The following is a 26826-nucleotide window of genomic DNA, read 5'->3' as shown; positions in this document are numbered from 1 at the left end:
TCTCTGAAGGTTTGGTAGAATTCTGCACTAAACCCGTCTGGACCTGGGCTCTTTTTGGTTGGGAGACCTTTAATGACTGCTTCTATTTCCTTAGGAGTTAAGGGGTTGTTTAACTGGTTTATCTGTTCCTGATTTAACTTCAGTACCTGGTATCTATCTAGGAAATTGTCCATTTCCTGCAGATTTTCATGTTTTGTTGAATATAGGCTTTTATAGTAAGATCTGATGATTTTTTGAATTTCCTCTGAATCTGTAGTTATGTCTCCCTTTTCATTTCTGATTTTGTTAATTTGGACACACTCTCTGTGTCCTCTCGTTAGTCTGGCTAAGGGTTTATCTATCTTGTTGATTTTCTCAAAGAACCACCTTTTGCTTCTGTTGATTCTTTCTATGGTCCTTTTTGTTTCTACTTGGTTGATTTCAGCTCTGAGTTTGATTATTTCCTGCCTTCTACTCCCCTTGGGTGTATTTGCTTCTTTTTGTTCTAGAGCTTTTAGGTGTGTTGTCAAGCTGGTGACATATGCTCTTTCCTGTTTCTTTCTGCAGGGGCACTCAGTGCTATGAGTTTTCCTCTTAGCACAGCTTTAATTGTGTCCCATAAGTTTGGGTATGTTGTACCTTCATTTTCATTAAATTCTAAAAAGTCTTTAATTTCTTTCTTTATTTCTTCCTTGACCAGGTTATCGTTGAGTAGAGCATTGTTCAATTTCCACGTATATGTGGGCATTCTTCCCTTATTGTTATTGAAGAACAGCTTTAGGCTGTGGTGGTCTGATAGCACGCATGGGATTATTTCTATCTTTCTGTACCTGTTGAGGCCCATTTTTTGACCAATTATATGGTCAATTTTGGAGAAAGTACCATGAGGAGCTGAGAAGAAGGTATATCCTTTTGCTTTAGGATAGAATGTTCTATAAATATCTGTTAAGTCCATTTGGCTCATGACTTCTCTTAGTCTGTCTACGTCTCTGTTTAATTTCTGTTTCCATGATCTGTCCATTGATGAGAGTGGGGTGTTGAAATCTCCTACTATTATTGTGTGAGGTGCAATGTGTGTTTTGAGCTTTAGTAAGGTTTCTTTTACATATGTAGGTGCCCTTGTATTTGGGGCATAGATATTTAGGATTGAGAGTTCATCTTGGTGGATTTTTCCTTTGATGAATATGAAGTGTCTTTCCTTATCTTTTTTGGTGACTTTTAGTTGAAAATTGATTTTATTTGATATTAGAATGGCTACTCCAGCTTGCTTCTTCTGACCATTTGCTTGGAAAGTTGTTTTCCAGACTTTCACTCTGAGTTAGTGTCTGTCTTTGTCTCTGAGGTGTGTTTCCTGTAGGCAGCAGAATGCAGGGTCCTCGTTGCATATCCAGTTTGTTAATGTATGTCTTTTTATTGGGGAGTTGAGGCCATTGATGTTGAGAGATATTAAGGAATAGTGATTATTGCTTCCCGTTATATTCATATTTGGATGTGAGGTTATGTTTGTGTGCTTTCACTCTTTTTGTTTTGTTGCCAAGACGATTAGTTTGTTGCTTCTTCTAGGGTATAGCTTGCCTCCTTATGTTGGGCTTTACCCTTTATTATCCTTTGTAGTGCTGGATTTGTAGAAAGATATTGTGTAAATTTGGTTTTGTCATGGAATATCTTGGTTTCTCCATCTATGTTAATTGAGAGTTTTGCAGGATACAGTAACCTGGGCTGGCATTTGTGTTCTCTTAGGGTCTGTATGACATCTGTTCAGGATCTTCTGGCTTTCATAGTTTCTGGCGAAAAGTCTGGTGTGATTCTGATAGATCTGCCTTTATATGTTACTTGACCTTTTTCCCTTACTGCTTTTAATATTCTTTCTTTATTTTGTATGTTTGGTGTTTTGACTATTTTGTGACGGCAGGTGTTTCTTTTCTGGTCCAATCTATTTGGAGTTCTGTAGGCTGCTTGTATGCTTATGGGTATCTCTTTCTTTAGGTTAGGGAAGTTTTCTTCTATGATTTTGTTGAAGATATTTACTGATCCTTTGAGCTGGGAGTCTTCACTCTCTTCTATACCTATTATCCTTAGGTTTGATCTTCTCATTGAGTCCTGGATTTCCTGTATGTTTTGGACCAGTACCTTTTTCCGCTTTACATTATCTTTGACAGTTGAGTCAATGATTTCTATGGAATCTTCTGCTCCTGAGATTCTCTCTTCCATCTCTTGTATTCTGTTGGTGAAGCTCGTATCTACAGCTCCTTGTCTCTTCTTTTGGTTTTCTATATCCAGGGTTGTTTCCATGTGTTCTTTCTTGATTGCTTCTATTTCCATTTTTAATTCCTTCAACTGTTTGATTGTGTTTTCCTGGAATTCTTTCAGGGATTTTTGTGACTCCTCTCTATGGGCTTCTACTTGTTTATTTATGATTTCCTGGAATTCTCTCAGGGATTTTTGCGATTCCTCTCTGTAGGCTTCTACTTGTTCTCTAAGGGAGTTCTTCACATCTTTCTTGAAGTCCCCCAGCATCATGATCAAATATGATTTTGAAACTAGATCTTGCTTTTCTGGTGTGTTTGGATATTCCGTATTTGCTTTGTTGGGAGAATTGGGCTCCGATGATGCCATGTAGTCTTGGTTTCTGTTGCTTGGGTTCCTGCGCTTGCCTCTCGCCATCAGATTATATCTAGTGTTACTTTGTTCTGCTATTTCTGACAGTGGCTAGACTCTCCTATAAGCCTGTGTGTCAGGAGTGCTGTAGACCTCTTTTCCTGTTTCCTTTCAGCCAGTTATGGGGACAGAGTGTTCTGCTTTCGGGCGTGTAGTTTTTCCTATCTACAGGTCTTCAGCTGTTCTTGTGGGCCTGTGTCTTGAGTTCACCAGGCAGGTCGCTTGCAGCAGAAAAGTTGGTCTTACCTGTGGTCCCGAGGCTCAAGTTTGCTCGTGGGGTGTTGCTTATGAGCTCTCCATGGCCGCAGCAACCAGAAAGATCTGCACCGCCCTTTCCAGGAGCTTCCCTGCACCAGGGTTCCAGATGGCGTTTGGTGTTTTCCTCTGGAATCAGTAGTGTGTGCAGAGTGCAGTCTCTTCTGGCTTCCCAGGCGTGTCTGCCTCTCTGAAGGTTTAGGTCTCCCTCCCACAGGATTTGGGTGCAGAGAACTGTTTATCTGGTCAGTCCCTTCAGGTTCCGGTGGTGTTGAGGCCCTGCTGCTTGCTCCTGGGCCCTCCTCTACCCACTGTGGTCTTCCTTCCCCCGCCTCCCCCAGTAAATAATTAGATAAGTAATCATCTAAAAGTAAATGATTATTATTTAGCTTTCTGAAGGTTTAAAACATAATGTTGCTGTGAGTAAAACAGGTGTTCTGTATGTTGAAAGATTAAAAAGACCATAGCATTTCTTATGATGCATGTTAGCAGTCAGTCACAGACTCACATATTTCAGGAAATCACTGATCAAAGCTTCACAGGAAAATTACTGAGAACAGATTCTAAAGACAATCTAAAAATAAGAGCTACCAAGATAAAATTATCAGTTGGGTAGAAATAGGAATATTATGATTGGCTAGCATGTTCCTGGGCAGAAATTAGTGACTGCTTAGTATTGAAAATATACTCTTTGGCTGTTAAAAAGTTTTGATAAATCATTATGGAATGCTTATGGTGCAACTTTGTAGTAATCTCACTGTGTCAAGGTATTACCTAATAGTTTTATATTGAAAACGAACTTTTGTTATATTTTGTTTCCTTTGAAAGATAAAGTTAAAAGATACATTAAAATCCAAAATTCTTAAATAAAAATGAATTATATAGCCAGATTTTTTTTCTGAGTTTCTGTTGTTTTTGAATAAGATATTTTTTTAAACTAGAGAACTCGTTGACTCTATCATCATGTTAGTGTTTACAACTGCCTGTTATAAATGCATCTACTTCTTCTTTAACCCCTAAAGTTAAAAAATCTCTAAGGTTGTAAGGCAAAGAAATTGATGAATGATATCTGTCATGATTACTTTTCCACTGCTGTGACAAGAACAGCATGACTAAGATAACTTGTAAAGGAAAATGTTTATTGGGGCTTACAGTTTCAGAGCTTGAGAGTCCATGATGGTGGAGCAAAGGCTTGTCATTGAAACAGCTAAAAACTCACATCTTAATCCACAAACTTGAGGCAGAGACATGTAGTGGCATCAAGTCTTTTAAAAACTAAGAACCCCCCCCCCAAAGTGACACACCTCTTAGTTCTTCCCACGTAGTTCCACCAACTGAGGACAACATTTAGAAATATGAATCTGTGCTCACCACTCTCATTCATGATTATAATGTATAATGCTTTTAGTTCAATTCAAAAAGTACCCAGCCTTTTCCAGTCTCAATACTATTAAAATCTTAAGGCCCAGTGAGACTCAAGGCAATCTCTAAGTTGTACTCCCCCTTAACAGTTTAAAGGCAAAGTATATACTTCCTACATATAGTGACACAGTATATATTACCATTCCAAAAGGGAGGAGTAGGAATGGGGACTGAACCAAAGCAAGACTAAAACCCAGCAGGACAAACTCCAAATCCTATAGCTGTGTGTCTGATGTCAAAGGCCTCCTCTTCCCTTCCAGCTTTGGTGCCTGTCACATACCTTCACACACACACACACACACACACACACACACACACACACACACACCATTATATTCCTCATGTGTAGTTCTCCTTGGCAGATGTCTCTTGATTCTGGTATCTCTAATATCCTGGGCTCTCCAGTGAAATCCAGGCTTCGCTTTTGATAGCTTCATGAATGGCCTCATTGTGCAGGGACTCTTGGGACACACTTGACCTCAGCAGGTCAGCTTTCCTGCACTAACCTTCTTAAAGCATGCATCCTTCTGTTTCTAGAGCTAGAACCATGTGGAGAGCACTGCTGAGCTTGACTGCCTGCCTGGGATGGAGCCAGTGTCCCTTGAATCATGTTTGCAGTTTTTCTTACTTGTTACATTTTCAGGAACAGAAAATTCCTTAGGCCTTTCTTTTTCTAAGTTGTAAGCTTAGCTGGTTGGGGTCTTGCCCTGGGAGCACCCTTCCTTTTATTCTGTTCTGTAGCAAACTTCTCTTTAATCTTCTCATCTCATTCAGCATGGCCTTGGCTCCGGCATCAAGTTTCCTGGTGTTCATTTTTTCCTTTAGCTGTATGTTTATATTTCTATTTGCTCTTCATATTCTTTTTCATTATAGACCTACTACATAAGTGATTGCTGATAGCATCAGGTCAGAATTAGACTGAAATCTCCTCTGCCAAAGAAATTAGTCTGTTTCTTTTCTATTTAGCCTCAGGAGAAATCTTAGGACAGGAAAAACAGCCTCATTCTTTGCCAAAACATCACAAGAATGGTCTCTAGTCTCCGAAACCTCTTGGCCTGGGCTTTCACAGTCAACGTAACTCTCAGTCTTCCAAGATCCTACAAGGATAGCCTATTAAGATATACTTAGAATATTAGACCATTTTCCTGGTTCTCAGTTCCAAAGTCTTCCATATTCCTCTAGAACCCCCATATGATCAGGTCTGCCCCATCAGTAGCTCACTTCTTGGTACCAACTTCCCTCTTAATTATTTTTCTATTGCTATAACAAAAGACCATGACCATAAGTTAAAAGGCAACTTAAAAGAGTAAGCAATTAATTGGGCCTATGATTTTAGAGGGTTAGAGTTCATGATACTGGAGCAAAGGCATGGTAGCAGGAACAGCTGAGAACTCCTGTCTTGATCCATCAGCAGGAGCCAGACAGAGGTCCCCCCCACCCCGTGACGCATCTCTATCAAAGATATACCTCCTAGTCCTTCCCAAACAGTTACTCAAACATAAAAGACTGTGGAAACCATTCAAATCTTCTAAATCCCTTATTTTTAAAGGTTCTTTGAATGACTCTAAGCCCAATTATTGGTATTTTTTCCCTTGTCATTTCAAATAGTGGTTCTAGAATGTGATAAGCAATTCTGTGGTTTTTTAAAAAAAATTTGTCTTCATTTTTTGTTTTGTAATTTAATGTATGAAGTATTTAATGGAATTAAACATTAAATTTTAATGTTTTATTTTACTTTTAAGTAAATTATTTAATTTTAAGCACACTGGTTCCTAGTAAGAGATTCACAAGGTTATTTCTGTATTATAATGAAATTTATTAGGAAACCATTAAAAGTTTTATAAAAATATCAAGACATTCAGAATTAAAGTATCTGGGTCTGAGTTTATGGAAGGTTTTAGAGAATGGTGCATGTCTGAATGCCTCTGGGGAAGTATATATGACTGTGCGTGTATATAACATTAATCATAAGGGTGACTTTGGTAAGTAGACAATTACATATTTCTCTTTATAGTAGTCTCATTCATAATCTGCATGTTCATGTTGCAAAATTGTTAGTGTAATTTTCCCAGTTAGGAGTGAAGTATGTGAAAGGGAAATGTAAATGTATAATCCTACCCTGTACTGTCTGCTTTGTAGAAGTGACAGTTGTCGGCCATATAAGCTGGTCATAATGGTTAATTACATGTCTGTAAATGGAGATTATTTAAATTTTTTTGCTAAGTAGCAAAGTATTAGGTATTCTTTGTTACTAAGCTTCAATTATACATAATGTACTCCTTTTTCTTAAGTACAAACTTTATCATATCATATACTTTATCATATACTCTAATACATGTCTTCATCTTGGAATTAAAGCACTTATATTTTATCATAGTCCATATTTTAGAGTTGCATCGTGAATAACAGGTATCTTGTCTTTTATGTCAGATTTATGATAACATGAGATTTTTTTTCTTCATATTTAATAAGATTGGGTTTGCTCAAAATTCATTGAGTTGTGAACTTCCTGGGGATGTAGTTCTGTTGGTAAGAGCTTTCCTAGCGTGTGTGATGCCACAGGTTTTATTCCCAGCATCCAGAGCAGGTGTGGCAGTGCACATCTGTGATTCTTGCACTTGGTAGGTAGAGGCCAAAAGGCCCAAAATTCAAGGTCATTCTCACCTAAGTAGTAAGTTTGAGGCCAACCTTGCCTAAAAGAAAGAAAGAAAAATAGTCTAAATGAGGGTAATGAGTTTCTTGTGATATATTTTATTTTTATTTCTAGGGTGGTTGTACATCTCATGATTTAGATTTCTAATCTTTACTGAGATGTTCTTTAAGCAATGTTATTATGTAGCTGAATGTGACTTTGGTTTTGATTTTTAAATAGCTCCATTTTCTTATAACTTTAGTCTTGCTTGTTAATAGAACTTAAATAAGGGACAGTGATGATAACTGTTCTAGTGATACAGGGACACTGAACTCACTCTTAAAATGACCTTTTTTGATAGTCATGCTCATGTTAATGTCCATTCAAAATCTGTAGAATTCTGTGTTGCCTATTTTGTGTTTGATATTTAATTGAATGACATGTGTGCCTTTGTTGGTGGACTCCTACTCTAAAACCTTGAGGAAACATTCATTTATATATAGGAAGGTACATAGTTCATTAACAAAATCTTAAGTGGTCAATTTACATGAACTAAAAATGTAGGAGTTAGATTCCATGAAATACACGAAAACTTGAATTTTAGTGTCAACCCTTGTCTCATACCTGAGGCAAAGCTGACAAAAGTTTGCATTGTAATATGAGTCATGTGAATCACAGAAGCTGTAAACTTTTTCTTTTTATAGCCCTACCTGAACCCATCCTTCCATCCCTCCAAAAAATTTACCCAGTAAGTGTTTCTTATAAATTATCATAATATATTGTCAATTATGTATGGGGTTATTATATGCAGTATTAATGTGAATATAAAAATTATAAAGCTAAATACGTAATAACATTTTCTATGTAGACTGAAGTATTGGCCTTGAGAACATTTAAATAGCTTGTTCATGTTTCTAGAATATTGTGTTACTGTTTGGTCATCTGGCCAGTTATGTTGTTTGAATTTTTCTCGCATGATATGCATGATTATCATTAATACGAATCACATACTTGGTTGGTCAGGGCTCATTGGGTCTTACTCCAACTCTTCATACTGTTTTATATAATTTTATAGTATTTGTGTTTAGTTCTTGATAATTTTTCTTTACTCTGTCATCATAGCTCATGATTTGTTTTAAAAATAATAATTCAGCTGCTTCTCTAGAATGTTTGGACAACCTTCTAAAACTTCTGAAACCATATAATGTTGGCCTGCTTCATATGTTATGTTATGTATTTCATGCATAAAAGATTTTTTTTTTAAAAAGCGTGATGGGCATATTGCAAAGGAGAGTATCCTATGCAGCTGGTGTGCTTTGTATTCAAACAAGTTCTTGTTGTACGTGTGTAAGTATGCTTGACATGCAGCTTCGTTGAATTGACTCTGATAGCTGAGGTATGGTAATAATCCTTGTATTGTGGGATGCTGCCTAATAAAGGTTTCAGAAGTAGTGTAGGGGTCCCCCAGTATCCTGTGGGTCATCTATAAAAACAGACTATGTAACCTCCAGCATCTGGCTGTTTTGTTTTTTAGAACAAACTTCTGCTAGTGAAGAATTAATTCTAGTGGGCTTTTAATACTGTTAGGAATCAGTCTTTATGCTCTTAAATATGAAAAATGAAAATATCAAGTGTAGAATGAAAAGTAGCTTATTTAACTTTTTGTCATTCGTTTTTAAATGGTAGCAATAGTTTCTTTTTATTTTAATATACTTTAGGGAATATACAAATCTGAGCATTCCCACCATTTCTGGGGAACAGCAGGAAGCTCCAATTACATGAATTTAATGTTTTGTGATGGCTAAGAACAGCAGTCAGCACCAGACTTGAAAGTTAGCCACAAGCATCCTTCAAAATGAAATGTCATAATAGCAAGACAGGTAAACCAGCGTAACAAGTGACACTGCCGGGGAAGTGGCTTGTTATATTTAAATGTTTTCTTCCTTCCACAAATACTTTATGCTTTAGTTTATACTGAATGATCTAAAATAATATTTATGTGTTCATTTTATTGCTTCAGCTTTATTTTTCCTTAAGGTTCAGTGTTTGATGTAAAAAGAGTGATATATTTCATCATAAAAAGAATCCAGTACTTAACTCTAAAAGACTTTCAGTTGGTTATGGTGGCACACACCTGTGATCCAGTACTTGGGAGACTGAGCCTGGAGGATTGTGGGTCTGAGATTAGCCTGAGCTATAAGATCCTGCTTCAAAAAACAAAAACAATCTCGTACTGTACATTGAAAGTACATGTATGGAGATCTCACTTGAAATCCTGTGCTATGTGAAATCCTCTGTACTAACAGAAATATCCATTTATGTGCTGTGCTCAGGGGCGGAGAATGGAAGACGCAGTAGACATACTCTTTTTTTTTTTTTTTAAACTAATAAGCACCCGTGTGTGTGTGTGTGTGTGTGTGTGTGTGTGTGTGTGTGTGTGTGTGTGTGTGTGTGTTTCATTTTTCTAATTGACTTTTCCGTCATGACAGAGTCCTGGTTTCTGTTTACATTCACTTGTGCTTCTATAGTTTCCATCCTTCTGTTGCTAACGATCCTATTTCTATAACTGCAATGAGTAAATAATACTAACTTAGTCTCACAGCTTTACAGGATGCTACGTATACTTGATAGGGAAGAGACACATAGGTAGCCCTGGTATGTGGGAGACAGAGGCACACTGTGACAAGAGAAAGCAAGTTGGGCCAAATTACAACAAAAGAAAAAAACGCCACCAATAACAAAAACTAATTGTAGAATCCCCTAGATTGAGGATGGTTTAATTTGCTTTCAGATGGGCTTAGGTTGCCATCTTAACTACTTAAATTACATTATTCCATTTGCTGTAAGATTGATGTTCATGTTCATAAGAATTTACTGCCCCATCTTATGTAGGATTTACTTTATATAAAATCTATTAACTGGTCAGCAGAACATTTTTTCAGTGGTCTATCTGAGAGAACAAGCAAATTACCTTGTTTCTCACTAATAATAACCACTTTTCTAACTACTAGAAATAGCAAGTTTTGTATGAAGTTTAATTACTCTCAAATAGACAGCCTTGTAATGCGATACCTATGTTAGCGATAGAAAGGGACTTTCAAGGGGCTGGGGATTTAGCTCAGTAGGCAAGTGCAAGGCCCTGGGTTCGGTCCTCAGCTCTGGAAAAAAAAAAAAAAAAAAAAAAAAAAAGGGGCTTTCATAATTGGTCAGGTCATCTAGTTGTAAGCGGGTGATCCAGACTGGTTTCCCCAGTTATGTGTTTCCTAGGGAAGGTTTGCTGCAGCACTCACTAATATAACTGTACTTGTATATTTTACTTTATTTGTACATGACTTCTATTCCTATATGAACTTTCAAAAAAACTTGGCAAATTCTTAACTTACACATGACTTAATTTCTAATTTGTTACTTTACAACGAGATACTTTCTATTTTTCAAAGGTTACAATTAAATGTTTTTCCCCTTTTTTGTTTATGTTTTTCTGTTTAATTTTTGCCTTTGACACCACCTCTTACAAGTCCAGGTTGGCCTTGACCTTGTAGAATGTACCATCAAGGGCAGCCTTTTTTACTTGGGTTTTGAGGACTGAATTTATGTCTTCAAGTTACTGTCACAGTCCCTGAGTTAAAACAGTTTTGAAAATTGATACATTTGAGTTCATTTATGATACTGAATGTGACAGAAAAAGGATGAGAGCTAGAAAACCAGCATTGCCTCCACAGCGTTGTTAGAGTAGAAGAGGGCTGCTAACTGTTTCTGTTTAACTTAGGGAGGAGCATCTGAAAATACAGGGCTTTGTTCACATGGTGTAGCGGCTCAGTGTGTTTTTGTGGCTCAGGGTATTGATAGGCAATTACAAAAGGACTATCAGATATTTCTCACGATTCATCTTTAAATTTACTTTAAGCTGGCATTGATTGATGAAAGAGAAATGGCAAACTATATCCAAAAAAGTCATTTGGAAAATACTCTCACATATTAGAAGATCATTATATATTTTGTCTTTGAAATTCAAAATAAGAATTTTTAAAACTGTAAAAAGGAAAACCTTCCTTATTAAATGTTTATCTGGAAAGTTTATTCTCAGAGACTGGATTTGGTTAAATTGTTTTACTACTGATTGATTCTAGTCTGTACTTTAAGGCTTCTTTTCCCTTTGAGTTTGTAGTTCTCCTTATGTTCTCTAACACATTAGCCTAAGTTCTTTACCTGTTTATCAGTTAGAATCGGGTATATTTTTCTTAATCCAGAGAATCTTTCCACATGTGAATATTTACCCCAAAACTGAGGATTTCTGCAGATAAATTCCTATTTGTAGCTTCTTTTAGGTGTGATAGGGTATTTGTTTTTTCTTTCCTTTTCTTTTTTTTCTTTTTGAGGGGAGGGTTTTTTTTTTCTTCAGTTTTCTCTGTCAACATGATATAACTCATGTATAAAGTCATACCAAAAGGAACAATAGAAGTATTTTAGTAGAGTAGATCTCATATCTCTTTAGTTTTAAACTTATAGCTGATGATCTTTTACCTATAAAAGATCATTTTTATCGGTAATAGATCAAAAGGAGACAAACACATTGTCTCTACCCATAGAAGCATGATAGAGACAGTGCATTTGCTCTCCTTGAGGCTCTGTGGTAAAATAGAGCTGCATTTCTGTCTGCCCACACTTCTGTCTTTGCTGGTCAGTTAAGAGTTAGCTTGAGTTAAGTGATACAGCACTCTCTCTACTGTTAGACATGTAGACTAAACCTCTGCTGGCTGTGCCTGTGACTGGAGAAAGGTGATCACTCACTGTTATACGACAGACTTTCCTGCAGAGCTACAGCACACGCACATCTCACACGTACATCTACTAACCCCTGAGAGGGAGCCCACAACTACCAGTGAGGTCCAAATGGGTTTTGATGGGGTTACATCTAAGGGTATGAGTGAGGGGTTACTCACAGGAGCAGAAATGACTCAAAGACAGCTTCATCTGTCTGTGCAGCTTGCCTTGTCTGAGTGATTCTCTGTGGTTTTGTACGTTGGGAAGAGAGGGTCCTAATTAATCCAGTCAGTTTCAAATAGTTCCTGAAGCTATTGAGGCATTCTATTTTCTGTCTAAAAGGAGCTTCCCTGCAAGATCAGATGTATGTTTCAATCTTGTTAGAAACTGCTACATAATTATTATTAAGTATTAGGGATGGAATTACGGATAGTAACACAAGGGAACATTTTAATTTTTCTTCCTTTGTTTTTATTGATCTCTCCCCACCCTGAGAATTTCAGTCAGTGGTACATTGTCCACTTAGATATTTAGGTAAAACCTTTTTTTGGTTTTTAACCGTGTAATTATTTAGCTGTCACCAGTTGAAATGGTATCTAAGGTATTTCAGAATTAAGAATGTTATTCTAGTTTTGTGCTGCTGTAGTCCTTTCCCAGATCCCTTTTAAAATGCATTTCAAATTGAATAGCAATAAGGAAAAAAAGAACCGTTTTTAATTCTTAATGGTACTGTGGTAATTACCTTAGAATGTCTTTTGGGGGAACAGGAATGAAGTTTGCAAAGGTGACTTCTATTATGCATAAGGCCCTGATTTGAATCCCCCCTCCCCCAACCCCAGCACCACATTTAAAAAGTGGGTGTGGTGGTGCATGCTTATAATCTCTCCTTTGGGACAAAGAGACAGGAGGATCAGAAATTCAAAGTCATTCTCAGTTACATAGTAAGTTTGAGACCAGCCTGGGCTGTAGAGCCTGCATTAAAAGAGAAACTTTGAATATATATTACTTGAAAATCGCTCTCTTCATTTACTATATTTCAGTCTAGACTTGCTGAAAGAGGAAAGGTCAGATAAGAAAACAAATATTTTAGAACAGAAAGTACCTATTCCTATTTTTTTCTTATAAACGCCTTATTTAGCCCTAGTTCACACACAGCTAAGCACTCCTTTGTGAATTACTCTGATGAAAGTCCGGTGGATCTTTGTCATTTGTATGTATTCTCTCTTCTTTCCCTTCATCCTTTCAAGTTTAGCACACGGAACATCTATCTTTCTACTTTCCTTAAAGTATAACAGCAAAATCAAACAGTTTTGAAAGTCTCAAAACAAAAACCAAAACCAAAACCAAACCGTTCATATACTTAGGCTTTTGTGACATTTGAGAAGAATGTTAAGTTGGAAAAAGCTGTTCCTTTGCACTTGATATCTCCTTCATACATAAAGGACGGCCTTTTACTGTAGAAACAAGGAGATGTATTTATGAACATATGTCATTGAGGGGAATCATGATATGTATAATATAATTTGACTCACATGTGAAATCTTTTGCTACCATAATGATTTGCTCAAGCCAAGCATTCGTTTTTCATATACTTTTTACCCTAGTTCGGGTACTGATGAGGTCTTTAATGAAAAAGAATTAGAAAAAATTTCTAAATAAGGCTGGATAAACTCCTTAATATACATTGTAAATGGCTTTGTGCTTCCCTTTTTTCTTTTGACAGGAATCTTTTAGTACTTCTGTACAGCTGCACCTTGTTCATCATGCCCCATGTAATGTTCCTCCTTACCTCTCAAAGAATGAATCCAGTCTTGGGGACCTCTTACTGGGCTTTCTTAAATACTATGCTACAGAATTTGAGTAAGTAAAACTTTATATATAAGTGAGTTTCTAGGCTTACTCAGAGGCTGTGTGTATTATTCAGTGCTGTGAGTAGGTATGTGAGTTATAGTCTAACAGCTAATAGCAACTAAGATTTCCACGTTGTATTCTTTGCTAACGAAACACTCATAGTTTAATTAGCCTCGTTTTACGATTTCGTTTTTTTATATATGTATGACTGGTGTATGTTTGTACATGTGTGGGTACAGTGCTCATGGAGTCCAGAAAAGGGAAACAGAGTTTCCCTTTCTCTTTTGTGAATTGCCTAGTATAGGCGCTGAGCATTGAACTTGGGTCCTCTTGAAAAATAATATAAGCTCTTAATCTTGAGCATCATTTCAGCTTGAATTTTGTTTTATTTCATTTGTGATTCTACTTTATGTTGAGGACTCTCTAGTGGGGCCTGGTGGGTCTTATGTTTGAGTTTTATGTAGATGGTATGTAGTTCGAACATCTGTTTGTAGAAATTTAAAATTTATAGTAAAAAAAACTCAGCCAAGACAAACTTGGAATTTTTTAAATGCTTGATCTGAATGAACATTAGAATGAAATGCAAATTTAAGAAATACATCAGGTAACCATGATGAAAGGGGAGTCTTCATTGACAAAAGTTATAAAACCATGAAACATGAGATATAAACAGATTTTAAAGGCGTAATGGTTGTTTCTAAATTTACTTTTAAAGATGCCATAATGGATATTGTTTATAGTGTTTTCCTAGTATCCAGTATGTGCTAAATGATTGCTATGTGTTTCTTTTAATCATTGCAAAAATTTGCCAAGTTTAGGAACATGCCCATAACAACACAGCTCACTAGTGGGAGAACTGGGATTCAAATTGAAGTCACTCTGTGTGGTGTGTGCGTACATGTGTGTGGTGTGTGGGGTGTGTGTGTGTGTGTGTGTGTGTGTGTGTGTGTGTGTGTGTGTGTGTGTCTATGTAGAGAGGACAGGGATTGGTTTGGATATGTTCCTCCCTTGCCCTCATCTGTTCTTTTGAAAACATTCTCTCACTGAACCTTGAGCTTACTGATTTGACTAGGCTGGCTACCCAGCAATCCCTCTCCAGGGCTCAGATCATAGGCAGGTGCTACCACGTCTGGCTTTTAAACATGTTTTAATTTACATCGAGTTATTTATTTACTTTCTTATTTTGTGTTGGGGTTGAGGGGTACATGTGTGCCCTGGTTCATGTAGATCAGAGGGCCATCTGTAGGGTCAGTTCACTTGCTCCAACATGTGAACCTTGGGGATAGAATTTGGGTTGTCAGGTGTGGTGACAGTGTCTTTAATCCACTGAGTTATTGCTGCTGGCCCAGGCCTGACTTTACATACTTGCTGGGCATCTGAATTCAGGTCTTCACACTTGGGTGGCAAGCACTCTACTCCATGAGCCATCTCCCTAACTCCAGCCCCAAGTGTGGAAGTGAGAGGACAGCTCCTGGGAGTTTGTTCTCTTTTTCCACCATGTGGGTCCCAGGAATAAAACTCAGGTCCTCTGGCTCGGTGGCAGGTGCCTTTACAAGCTGAGCCATCTTACTAACCCCAAACCCATTTGGAAGTGTTACGAGAAAAGATTCACAGAAGAAAAATGTATTTGTTCTTTGTGTAGGTGCTTTGTTGGACTGGCACCAGAAGCTAGATGGGAAGGCTTTTGTGCTAGTTCACATTAAGAAAACAATAGCATACTGGGTCAAAGGATGCTAGCTGTGTTGCTAATGTTTGGGAAAAGATTTTAAAACTTCCTCATATGTACCTTTGCCCAATGTATTATTTTATACCAAATAATTTCACATAGTTGACTGTAGGGAGCTCAGCCAAGAATGGTCACAATAATGAATGAGGTTCCATTCGACAGAATTCTGGCAATTGCTAAAATGTTTATAAGCATTTCTTCTGAATTTTATTCAGCTAAAAGCACCCTCTTTACTTGAAAGACAAAAAATTAACTGTCTGCTAAAGGATGTTTGCATATTTACATTTTGTAGTTTATATGCCATTAAAGGTTACTGTTTGTTTTTTGGGTTTTTTTTGTTTTTTAAGTCAGGTATGGTAGCACATGTCTGTAGTGACATTGGTGGGGTCTGAAGCAAGGACTGCTGAAGTAGAGTTAGGGGCCAGTCTCAGCAGTATAGCCACACCCTCTTAAAACAAAATAAAAGGCTAGTAAAGTGGAGTTAGTAAAAGTTATCATTGGTTGAGGTACTGTAAGCCAATAGGCTAAAAAAGATGAGGCAGGAGGATTATAAATTTGAGGGCAGTCTGGGCTGCAGCTTCTAGCATCAGCTATTGTGGGGTATGTATTTCCAACACACACACACACACACACACACACACACACACACACACACACACAAGACAAGGTGGAGCTGGAGAATGAGAATTTCAGGGATGTCCCTGACTACATGATTTTATAAAGTGATATAAATGTAACATTGTAATGGTGGTTTGTTCAGTATGTAGTGATTTTTCTCACTGTATTGTTATTTTTAAAGAAAATCTTGGAAAAATTTGTAGTAATGGAACAAAGTCATTTTTCTGTTTGGAACTGTAAGCAACAATCAGTTATTAATGTCTTCCCTAGATAACTCACAAGATGTATATATTTTGTTTTATAGATGTGTACATTTAAAACCTTAAAGCTCCACACTAGTTGCCTTCCCCATATCCACTCCCTGGCCTGGGTTCAAGGTCTTGCTCATGCCAGGCAAATACGACTAAAGCTCTCTGGTCCTTGGTCTTTGGAGACCAGGTCTCTCAATATCCCAGGCTAGTTTCCAGTTTTCAGTCTCCTGCCTCCTCTTCTGAGTTCTAGGGTTACAGGTACCTGCCACTGCGCTGTTCTGCACAGCTCTTGATCAAAGCCATAATAAAAAACTATGCTTAGAGGACAGCAAATTATTTCTTACATATTTAAAAATGAAAATCTTTTTTCTAGAAACCTTCCATAAATGACCCATGATTATGCTCTTAGAGACTTTGTCATATATGGAGCAAGAGTTGGTTGAGTGTTGGTGAGTCCCAAGACATGGTCTTTCTCACCTCGTTGTTAGACAAAGGCAATACATTTGGCAAAAAGATTTTACCTCATTCTCAAATTTATTATTTTTTGAGCTCATGTACATTGGGGTGCTTCTTGGAAAAATGAAAAATGCTTTTATTGTAGTAACTTACAAATATAAATAAATGTTTATAATCTTTAAAGACATGTAAAATTAGTAGACACTATAGAGTGGATATGGGTTATAGTCAAATAGATAGATGAAATTGGCTCATTCAGAGTATTTCCCTGTTGGCTATGAGGCATAGCTCATTTAGAGCTTACCTAGGGTTATGAAGTGTAGGTATTATTTCTAGCACTGCATAAACCAGCACTTGGGAGGCGGATGGTAGAGGATCAGTGTGGACAAAATTGTTTCACTATCAGGGATGTGGGGTACAGCTCAGTGAGTAAACTGCTTGGCTAGGGCTTATGAAGCACTATTTATGAGGTTCTGTTTCCAGTACTGTATAAACTGGCACTTGTGAAGTCGAGGAAGGAGGACCAGAAGTTCAGGGTCCTCTTGGCTATAAAATTCAGGGTCAGCTTGGGCTACGTGACTTCCTGTCTTAGTTAATTAATGCTGCTTCTTATATAAAAACAAAAAACATTTTGTTTTCTTCCTTGCTTCTGTTAGCTACTTTCAAAATTTCTCCCAAATCCTATAAAGTGTGCCTGAAGAAAATTAGGCAATGTTACTAGAAAAAGAAAATTCCATGAGATTACCTCATAACTGATGAAAAAGTTTTGTTTCGGTATTAGGAGTAGGCAGTGTGTTTGTGTTTTACTTACTTAAGCTTTAAAGAATCATTTTTGTACTATTTTTCGTAACTAAAAGAGTATACAGATTCTAGTATATACTGAGGAACTAGTTGAACCATGAAAGAAGTATCTTGTATCCTGGAACTGAAACTATTTGGAAGAGGTATGCAGAATCACACGCGGTAACATACATGGAGAATGGGCTGAGGGGCAGAGGAGGCAAGGCCTAGTGTTCTCTCAGGCAGTCAAGTCAGTTTCCCTGATTAATAAAAGAGGAATTCTGTTGCCTCCCTTCAGCTGGAATACTCAGATGATTTCAGTCCGTGAGGCCAAAGCCATCCCAAGGCCAGATGATATGGAATGGAGAAATAAATACATCTGTGTTGAAGGTAGGCTTTGCCTGACCACTGTCTGCCCTCTAGTCACCATTTACCATCGTGGAACTACTAATTCCAACTTGTAGTTCTGTTAAAGCAATGTATTTATGTTCTAAGGTTACTTACATATCTACCTTTACATTTTTTTAATTTGGAAAAATATATAAAGTTCCTTTGTGGAGAAATGCTAAATGTGAATTTGTTCATTTTAGTTGTTAAGATTTGAGCAGTTCATGCTTTCTTCATACTAAATTGACTGAAACTATATAATTTGTGATACATATTATGAAGTTGATTTAACTTTAAAGATGATCTGAAAACAATTCTATTTTCTAAAATGAGTTTACATGTAGTTAAAATATGTTCTTAATACACTTTCTTTGACTCAGTGGGAAACTAATCCCCAGAGTCCCTCCTAACAGGCTGGGCCATGAATTGGATCTCCAGCACTACTTGTGCTCCTGACAAGAACAGTAAAATTGCTTTCATAAATAAAAGTTGAAGATGTTTTCAATCTTGAGGTGAAAAAGAATAAAAATGTCAACATTTATAGTAAACATTAGGTTGAGAATATTTGTTATTATTATTAAGGGTTTCTCTGTACAGTCCTCGCTGTCCCGAAACTTTCTTTGTAGATCAAGCTGGCCTCAGAGATCTGCCTGTCTCTACCTCCTGAATGCTGGGATTAAAGGTGTGCACTACCACACCAGGCTGATCAAGAAGGTTTTAATCAGTCAATCTCTCTCTCTCTCTCTCTCTCTCTCTCTCTCTCTCTCTCTCTCTCTCTCTTTCTTTTTTGCAACATTTTAAAAGGGTGCTTGACTATTGATTTAGATCTCTGGTGTTTGGTTTGCTAATGTTGCACAGTGAGTGTGTATTAGTTACCCATATTCTTTTGAAAAGTAAATATTTTTATAAAGTGCTATCTATATATGATGTGGTTCAATATAGTTTGATATATAGCTTTTTTCTACTAGAATCCAAAACACAACAAGAAAAGGTCCACTTCAACAGTGTAGTGAAGTCTTGAAGCATAGCCTTTCTGAGTAGTACAGAATGACTAAAGGGACCTGGATGGGGGGTGGTCCGCAGGTAAGGATTCTTGCCGCCAAACCTGCTAACCTGCTGGAGGTCTGTCCTCAGGACCCACACGGCTGAAGGAGAGTACTGACTTCCTCAAGCTGTCTTCTCACGCCATATGTATTCCTTGCCTGCATCTACACACACATGCACACACCCATAAAACCACAAAACAACAGTTGTCAGAGTTGTGGGCCTGCTTAGGTTCATATTTCTTCACTTTCTTCAGGTTTTCCGCTTATCTACTTTTCTCTCAAGCAACTCAATTGATTTTGCCCTTCATTCCCCCTTTTCAGCTTTAATGCTTTCAGTTTTTACAAGACCTTTCCTTGATCTATGTATCTGTCCACCTACCTCTCTGACCTCTGCTGTGTCCAGTGGGTGAACAGGCATGGGCTGGGTGTAGACAAGGAGATAGCATGTATCGGGCACACAGAAGAACTTCGTTTCCTCCTGTCTTCTCTGCTTGGAATTTTTTCTCTTCATTGCCAGATTCCTCATGGAAACTGTCCTCACCAGATCTCTCTGTAAACATCCATTCACACCAAAACAGGCTGCATTGCCTTTCATTCTCTTTAGCATTGAACTTCTACTCCAGTGGCTCTCAACTTGGGGGTTGCAACCCCTTTGGGGGTCCCCTAAGACCACCAGGAAACAGATATTTACATCATGATTCAACAGTAATGTAAATAAATTTACATAAAAGTCATGAAAATAATTTTGTGGTTGGAGGTCACCACAACATGAGGAACTGAATTAAAGTTGCAGCATTAGGGACATTGAGAACCACTGGTTTACTTGAAGGTTCCTGACTTTTTCCTCCTGAACAAGATCAGCTTTTAAATTAAAACTGAGTTTAAGCTTACTCCTGTACCATCTGATACTGTGACCCTCTCTTAGATGGAGTACTTTAGTCTTTATGTAACTCGATTCACCTATGGATTGAAATCAGAAGAATGACTAAATTTCATCTACCTTATCAGACAGCTCATAGCTAGGTCAAGTTTATATGTGTGTGTGTGTATATACACACATCTAGTAAAAATACTAGACGGAGCCATATGAACTTGCTGTCTTATAAATCAAAGGCCATGACATACTGGGAATTTCATATAATTGGACCTAATCTAAATATGTTCTTGAACTGTTGTTCATTACTCATGGTAGAACACTTGTCTAGCATATATAAGATAAGGCCCTAGGTTTGATCCCCAATTCACTTTAGAAAAATGAATCCTATTGTGCTAATTTTCCCACATGTACATTTCATGACGCAGAACCTTTTGATGGAACTAATACCGCCAGAGCTGTGCATGAGAAGCAGAAGTTTGATATGATCAAGGATCAATTTCTAAAGGTAAAACAGTGTACCATGTCGACTCTAAAGATGTTAGTGGACTAGTGTGCAAGTTAGGAAAAGTAAAGTCACTAATGTGACAGTACAAAGAATTTATGACTTAAATTTAGATGAATTTTCCTCCAGAGAGCTAACACTATTTTTCCTTTATGAGTTTCACTTTTGTGGAAACAACACTTTTAATTGGGAGCTTATTAAATTCACAAATAACTTAATGGACTATCAATGGATTCAATGGACATTTTTTAAAATATCAGGGCATTTATTATAGAGAAAGGATTTGATGTGTGAATCATGTCCTTTTTCCTTTCTGCTATTCCCATCATGGCATTTGATCTTAAGTATATTTTGACAGTTTATTTATTATTTTTTGTTTTGAAATTTTAAAAGATGTATGTGTGTATGTATGTGTTTGTGTCCACAACATTCGTTGGTAGTTTTGCTAGGTGAGGTACCTGTTTGTGATGAGTGTCAGTGTGAAGATGCATTGACAGAAAGACATCTATAAGAACTGGAAGTGGAGGGAGAGGTCAGAAAATGGGTACACGGCAGATAAACTGTTTTCATTATTTGGACACACAGACAGACTTTGATGTAATTAAAATGCAAATAGTGTGTTGTAAGTTCTCTTCAAATTAGGCCTTGCCTTACATAGCACAATGGAGCGTGGCTTTCTGTATGGCTCACTTGTTCTTGTAGTGAGGGAGCTTCCTGTAGGTTACTCAGCTGTAAAACAGTGCTTTAGTTACCTGACAACTATTTGCGATAAGACTGCAACCTGGAGTTAGCATATGAATGAGAATTTCTCAGGAACTTTCACTATTTCTCAGGGTAAATACTAAGTTTTATGTTTACGCTTGCCTTTATAGAAATACTGTTTTTACTCACAAAGCTAGAAAACGTCATTTCCCCCCTTAAATTCAGAGTGAGACTTTGCTATTTTAGCTGAATAATTTAATCTATAAGTAATGTTGTTATTGTCACATAGGTTTTTGTGCTACCTGTATGCCCATTTTAAAAAATAATAGAATATTAAAGAATATTTAATAATTGTTTCTTTTCTGGGAAAGAATTACCTTGGGAACTAAAAATAAGAAACATAATCTAAACTCCAAGTAGCTAGAATCACTACTAATAGTCTGAACTCTGTGAAGTCAGTCCTTTGTTCTGTGTTTAGTTTGTATTCTAAGATTGATTTTTTTTTCTCCCCCTTTCCTAGTCATGGCAGAGATTGAAAAACAAGAGAGATCTGAACAGTGTTCTACCTTTGAGAGCTGCTACCCTGAAAAGATAACTGGTCTCTAATTCTAAAATTCTTCCAAGAAATAAAGAACAATACATACGTCATAATTCATTTGCTTACCTCCATCATGGTTTTTTTAATGGTCTTGTTTTCATGTTTTATTTTTAAAAGGACATACTTATATAAAGATTGCATATTTTATTATGACATTTCCTAATAAACTCTTTGATTTAAAAATGTATTTTTGAAAATGTTTACATCAATGATTAGTAGTATTATGGCATGACTTTTCAGCATAAAATATATTTTGAGAAATTACCTGAACTAATAAGGTTTTGATATATTCTCAAGTACTTGTACCACATGCTTATACTGAAGAACTCTGTGGAGTTTTGCAAAGGACCTAAGTAATACATACTTAGTGTGCCTGGCTGTAGACAGTAGTCCAGCTCAGCTCTAGTCAAGCCAAGATTCAAGTCAGCTATTCAGTTACTTGAAGCAAGCGAAATCTTTCATTCAGTGAAATCACTGTGGAGTCTTGAAATACTGGACAATTGCCTTAAGTCTTCACTTGACTGACCGCTGGGACAGACTGTCTGAGGTGTGTCTATATTAGTGTGTTTTCAGCACTTCACACCTTCTTTATAGACTCTGAAGGCTGTCTTAGAGTTTGTGTTGAAACAATACATTTTGCACTGTTGTAATGGGAACACTAACAACAGTTAGTGACTTGTTTATGGACTGTTTGAAAGTCTCTGACTTAAATATTTTGGAAAAAATGTAGTTTCTTATGTTTTCTGAGAGCACAGTGAATTGTGCACTGTTGCTTCACCTCCGTTTTCCTGGTTTTATTTTCCTCATGATAGGAAACAGAAAACTGAAACATCGAAGCTAAGGTTATTTGTGGAATCCAATGTCTGTAGATTATAATCTAAACTGGAATTTTTAGGCAGTAAGCCACTACAAAGTGTTTTAGATAAGACAATAAAGTTATAAATAAAAGTTTAATGTTTTTACAAAAATCTTTTTTAGTATTTCTTTTCCACAGGAAAGCAGTAGTTCAGATCAAGCTATGCTGTTTAATAAATTGTTGTTAGTTTATGTAAATACTTGTAAATTGGTCAATACCTGTATTGTACAGTTAAATATAAAAAGTAATCTTGAAGGCGGTTTTAACTTTTTCAAAGATTGCAAACTTCTTGTAGGCCTACAGGGGTACAGTTTGTACCACTAAACTATTTTTTGCAGACCAATTAAAAAACTAAAACTTTCTCTTTGACTTACAAAGGGTGCATATTTTCCTTTTTCTTTTTAAGTTTAAATTTTCGTATGCTGTCAATGGAATAAAGTTTATATCTGGAATTGCTGAGGCGTTATCTTTCTGTGAACGTTGGTTTTGTACCGAGATTGAGGCTGTGGTTATCTTAACCGATCTGAACCTTGATTGTTTAATCCAGAGTCCCTGGGATGAAGTCATCCATGGCTAGCCGCCAATCACATTATTTCTCTGCCATAATTAGGAATAGAGCTTTCTCTATGGGTCAGTTTTTTAGATTACTGATCTGTAGTACTTTTGATGTAAAAATTTTTTGTATGATTTTTTTCTTGGAAAAATTTCTAAGATTTATTCCACACTATGCAGCGCTTTCTCAGAATGTATTGAGTATGACAGTTCAGCGTGACCCCAGGTACTGTTTGTAAGTCATAGTCCCTTGGGGATGGCTGTTCAGCATTATGGCATTAAGAAAGCCTCAGACTCTGCCACAGCGTGGGCTCCTGCATTGCCACCACGTTGTGACAGCCGATCTGTTGTGACAAATAGGCCAAAAAGCTGATGAATTTTATCCTGGAACTAAGGAGCCAGCACTTAAGACCATGCGGCAGTCCAGTTGGATCAGGGAAGAGGGCTGTTCATATATGGTGAGACAGGCTTTTTTTTTTTTTTTTTTTTAATTTATTTTCACGGATGGGATTGAACTAAGCCTGGGTCTGCTAGGCAAGTGCTCCACCCATTGACCTATTTCCCCAACTGGAGACTTGGAAGTCTTTCCCATTTCAATTTTGTGTGAATGCCACAGTTTTTGTTTGTATGTGCTGTTAAAATATTAGTATTATTAGGGGCTGGGGATTTAGCTCAGTGGTAGAGCGCTTACCTAGGAAGCGCAAGGCCCTGGGTTCGGTTCCCAGCTCCGAAAAAAAGAACCAAAAAAGAAAAAAATATTAGTATTAAATGTGTGGACTCTGTATATAATTCTAAACGTAAAGGTAGTTGAAGTAGGGTCTTGGCAAAATTGGTAAACGAGGTGGCTGCCGATCTACACCAAAGAGTGTCCTGGGACACCCAATGTGCAGCATTCAAGCTGGAGTAACTGGACAGTAATACTCTGATTTCCCACTTTGTTTAGCAACTCTAAGAATCTGCAATGAGTAAAGATTTGGAGATCTAGCCAAACGTCTTTCTCTGGAAAGAATACTTTCTAACCCTTGTACTGAACAGGCCTCTGCCTTCTCAGAAACATTCGTAGCTTATAAGAACTAGGTGGTGTGACAGAGAAACAGTCTCCTGGGTATCAACACATTCAAAAGACTGCTCGAGTTCCTGGAGAGGAGCAGTGAGTTCAAACCTGGAGGTTTCAGAGAAAGGCAGTGATCTCCAATAAGTGAACAGGTGAGCCTTTCAGGCAGAAAGAATTCATTTGATACAGTGTAAATACCCGATTTCTAAAAGTGGATTAGTCAGGATTTATTCTCTAGGAGGATCTTGGGCTTTAGTCCTAGAGTAGTGATTGAGAGGTTAAGCACTGGCTTTACTTGATCCAATGAGATCTTGGTCCCCTCAGGAGCTGCTGGTTTGTTTCCATTGTCACCATACTGGCATTGGGGCCTTAAGCTATCTACAAACCTGCACCTAACGTTCTCTTCTCAGGAAGAAGGGAAAACAAGACCCTGGCGAGCGCTGCCTTTGGCATGAAGCATCCCTCAGCCCAGCCCGAGGTGTAAGAACCACCAGGTCACTGGATGGAAGGCCGGGCTGGTGGGTCGTTTGACGCCCCTGGGCAGCCCTCAACACTACTCTCCGCCCTGGCCCCAAAGGCCGCCGAAGGTCTGCCAAAACGGGCGGGGAAGTTGGCAGGCGACAGGAACCAGGGGAAGCTGAGCCCGGGCGGCTAAAGCTCCGTGGCGAAACTTTCTTGACGCCTTCTATTTAAAGGCTTGGGCGCCCCCACCCCGCGCGCCGGGAACCCAAGCAGCCGCGCGGGCCGGGCAAAGTGCAGTCAGACGGAGAACACCGGGCGAGGCGTGGGCAGCTCCGACTCCGGCCAGGACAGGCGCGATGGCGAGCAGCGACAGCGGACTCGCAGCCCAGGGTTTACTTGGATGGGGCGCGGAGGAAGAGGAGCCGGAGACAGAGGAGGAGTCGGAGGGCGAGGGGGAGGAGACGGCGGCCGAGTCGGAGGAGGAGCCCGACGCCAGGTAGCCAGAGCCCGTACCACCCAGGGCCTAGCAAAGTTGTCCACCCTACAGGTGTCTCGCCAGGCCGCTGGCCACCCCCAGCCTTTTCCTTTCCCTTTCCAACCTCAGGAGCGCATTTCTCCCCGGTGCCAAGCCCTCTGTCTGGGGCGCGGCGCCTTTTTAAAAACTTGAAGGTAGAAGGTTCTTGCTGTCAGCAAGAGTGACAGGTCGCCTGCAGCGAAGTTCACAGTCTGCCCCCACCCACACCCCACCCCCGCCTCCCAGCTCCTTGTGACTTGCTCATTTATTCTTGGAGACTTACTTGGGGTTCTGCCTATCCGCAAAACTGTGCTGGAATCCTTGCGTCTGGCTGCCCGCCTTGAATCAATCTTGCCTGCCTAAGCTTGGGGAAGGGTCTGCGGTCAGAGAAGGCGCAGTCCATTACCTTGAAAGGTGTGGCAGCCTCCTCGAGTTCTAGCGCTGGGCTAGCTTGCTGTATGGGAACTATTTTTGGTGCAAACATCCATACATTCCTTAAAGGAAAGACTCATGAAGGCCAGGTGTGGATGCCTGCCCTGTGATTCCAATAATAGAAAGGCAGAAGCAGGAAGACTGTGATTTTCAGACCAGCTGGGCTCTCCTGGGAGGTGTTTCAGCAACCTCTGTCCTAAAAGTCGCTCTGATCCTAAATATCTATCAATAAGGCGAGTGAGATTAGATTAGGTAATACTATATGCATATGTGCGTGCGTGCGTGCGTGTGTGTGTGTGTCTGTCTGTCTGTCTATCTATTAGGACTCTCTCCACTTAGTCCCTTCTCATCCAGCCCTAAGATAAGAATAATGGTATGTTTTGTTTTATCCTCAGCATGTGTCAGTCAAATGGTATCTCTTCCTGAGTACTCCTCTCAGAAGGCCTTGGCGGGTGGCAAGTGAAGGTTTATCGTTTCAGAATGCCCAACCAAGGCCAGAATAGCTCAGGTTGAAGTAATCCAAGAGTAGCATTGAAGGCAGGGGAGATAGCTCAGCTGGTGTGGTGCTTGCCTCGTGTGCACAAAGACCCAAGTTTAATCCCCAGTCAATCCCTATGGTCAGTCCTTGAAGTACTGAGGAAAAGCCCAGCTTGGTAGCTTGTGCTTGTTTTCTGTGGTAGGGAGCTGGAAAGAGACAGAATCCCCGGGCTCACTGTGCAGTCAGCCTCACCTATTTAGTGAGTGCCAGGCTGGTGGCGATGGCTTTTTCTTTTTTTTAAATTGTATGTGAGGAATAGGTCTCCACATGCATATATACATGTAGGGTACCGCTAATTACAGAAAACCATCCGTTGGAAATCTTGAAGCGTTAGTTACATTCTTTTTTTTTTGGTTCTTTTTTTCGGAGCTGGGGACCGAACCCAGGGCCTTGCACTTCCTAGGCAAGCGCTCTACCACTGAGCTAAATCTCCAACCCCCGTTAGTTACATTCTTAACAAGCAACTACCAAGAAGGAAGCAAGCTCTGCCCTCAAGAACTTTGAGGAAAAAGATAGGAACGACGGGTTTCTGACTACATGCTAAGGAAGTCTGTGTGCTAAAGACTGAGTGGAGAATGTGAACACTGCTGTGGGAGGTCGAGCATCTAGAATCATGGAGTACTGGCTACAGACTGGATATCAGAAGATGGGCAGGAGATGTATAAAGGAAGGGCAGAGGAGAGGTGCCTGTGGGGAGTGGGAGAGGGAGTAGGAGGATCAGCCACTCCCAGGTTAGAGGAGAGATTCTCATGGTGATGTGTGGGACGCTCATATTCTTGTCTAGCCGTTATTTTCCAAGATAACGAGAAGCTCATTTACACTACAATTGGGTTGTCTGTAGTTTTAGGCACCACTTCTGAGTTGCCCTTCGCCCAAAGCTAAGCCCTTCTTAGTAAGGATTTAATGCATCTGAG

General features: G+C 38.7%; 2 protein-coding genes across 11 annotated transcripts in view; both read left to right on the top strand.

Annotated features, from left to right (window-relative positions):
* The window catches only part of Tent2 (terminal nucleotidyltransferase 2), a 52316-nt gene extending 29504 nt beyond the window's left edge, over positions 1-22812 (top strand). For 6 of the 10 annotated variants that reach the window (XM_006231778.4, XM_039102526.2, XM_039102524.2 and 3 more), the window contains 5 exons: positions 7651-7694; positions 13434-13570; positions 17691-17782; positions 20128-20207; positions 21427-22812. In XM_006231778.4, coding sequence (XP_006231840.1) covers positions 7651-7694; positions 13434-13570; positions 17691-17782; positions 20128-20207; positions 21427-21501 — 428 coding nt within the window. In that variant the 3' untranslated portion in view covers positions 21502-22812. Of the gene's footprint in view, positions 1-7650; positions 7695-8664; positions 8827-13433; positions 13571-17690; positions 17783-18405; positions 18462-20127; positions 20208-21426 lie in introns of those variants that run through there. The other 4 variants (XR_010063621.1, NM_001008372.2, XR_005500310.2 and 1 more) reach the window with 4 other exon arrangements.
* Positions 22813-24688: 1876 nt separating this feature from the next.
* Positions 24689-26826, top strand: part of Cmya5 (cardiomyopathy associated 5) — a 98729-nt gene continuing 96591 nt past the window's right edge. The window contains exon 1 of the mRNA XM_006231789.5: positions 24689-24924. Coding sequence (XP_006231851.1) covers positions 24785-24924 — 140 coding nt within the window. The 5' untranslated portion in view covers positions 24689-24784. The remainder of the gene's footprint in view (positions 24925-26826) is intronic.

Source organism: Rattus norvegicus, chromosome 2, assembly GCF_036323735.1.
Source record: "Rattus norvegicus strain BN/NHsdMcwi chromosome 2, GRCr8, whole genome shotgun sequence".
Lineage (NCBI taxonomy): Eukaryota > Metazoa > Chordata > Mammalia > Rodentia > Muridae > Rattus > Rattus norvegicus.
This window is presented reverse-complemented; position numbering and strand designations above follow the sequence as displayed.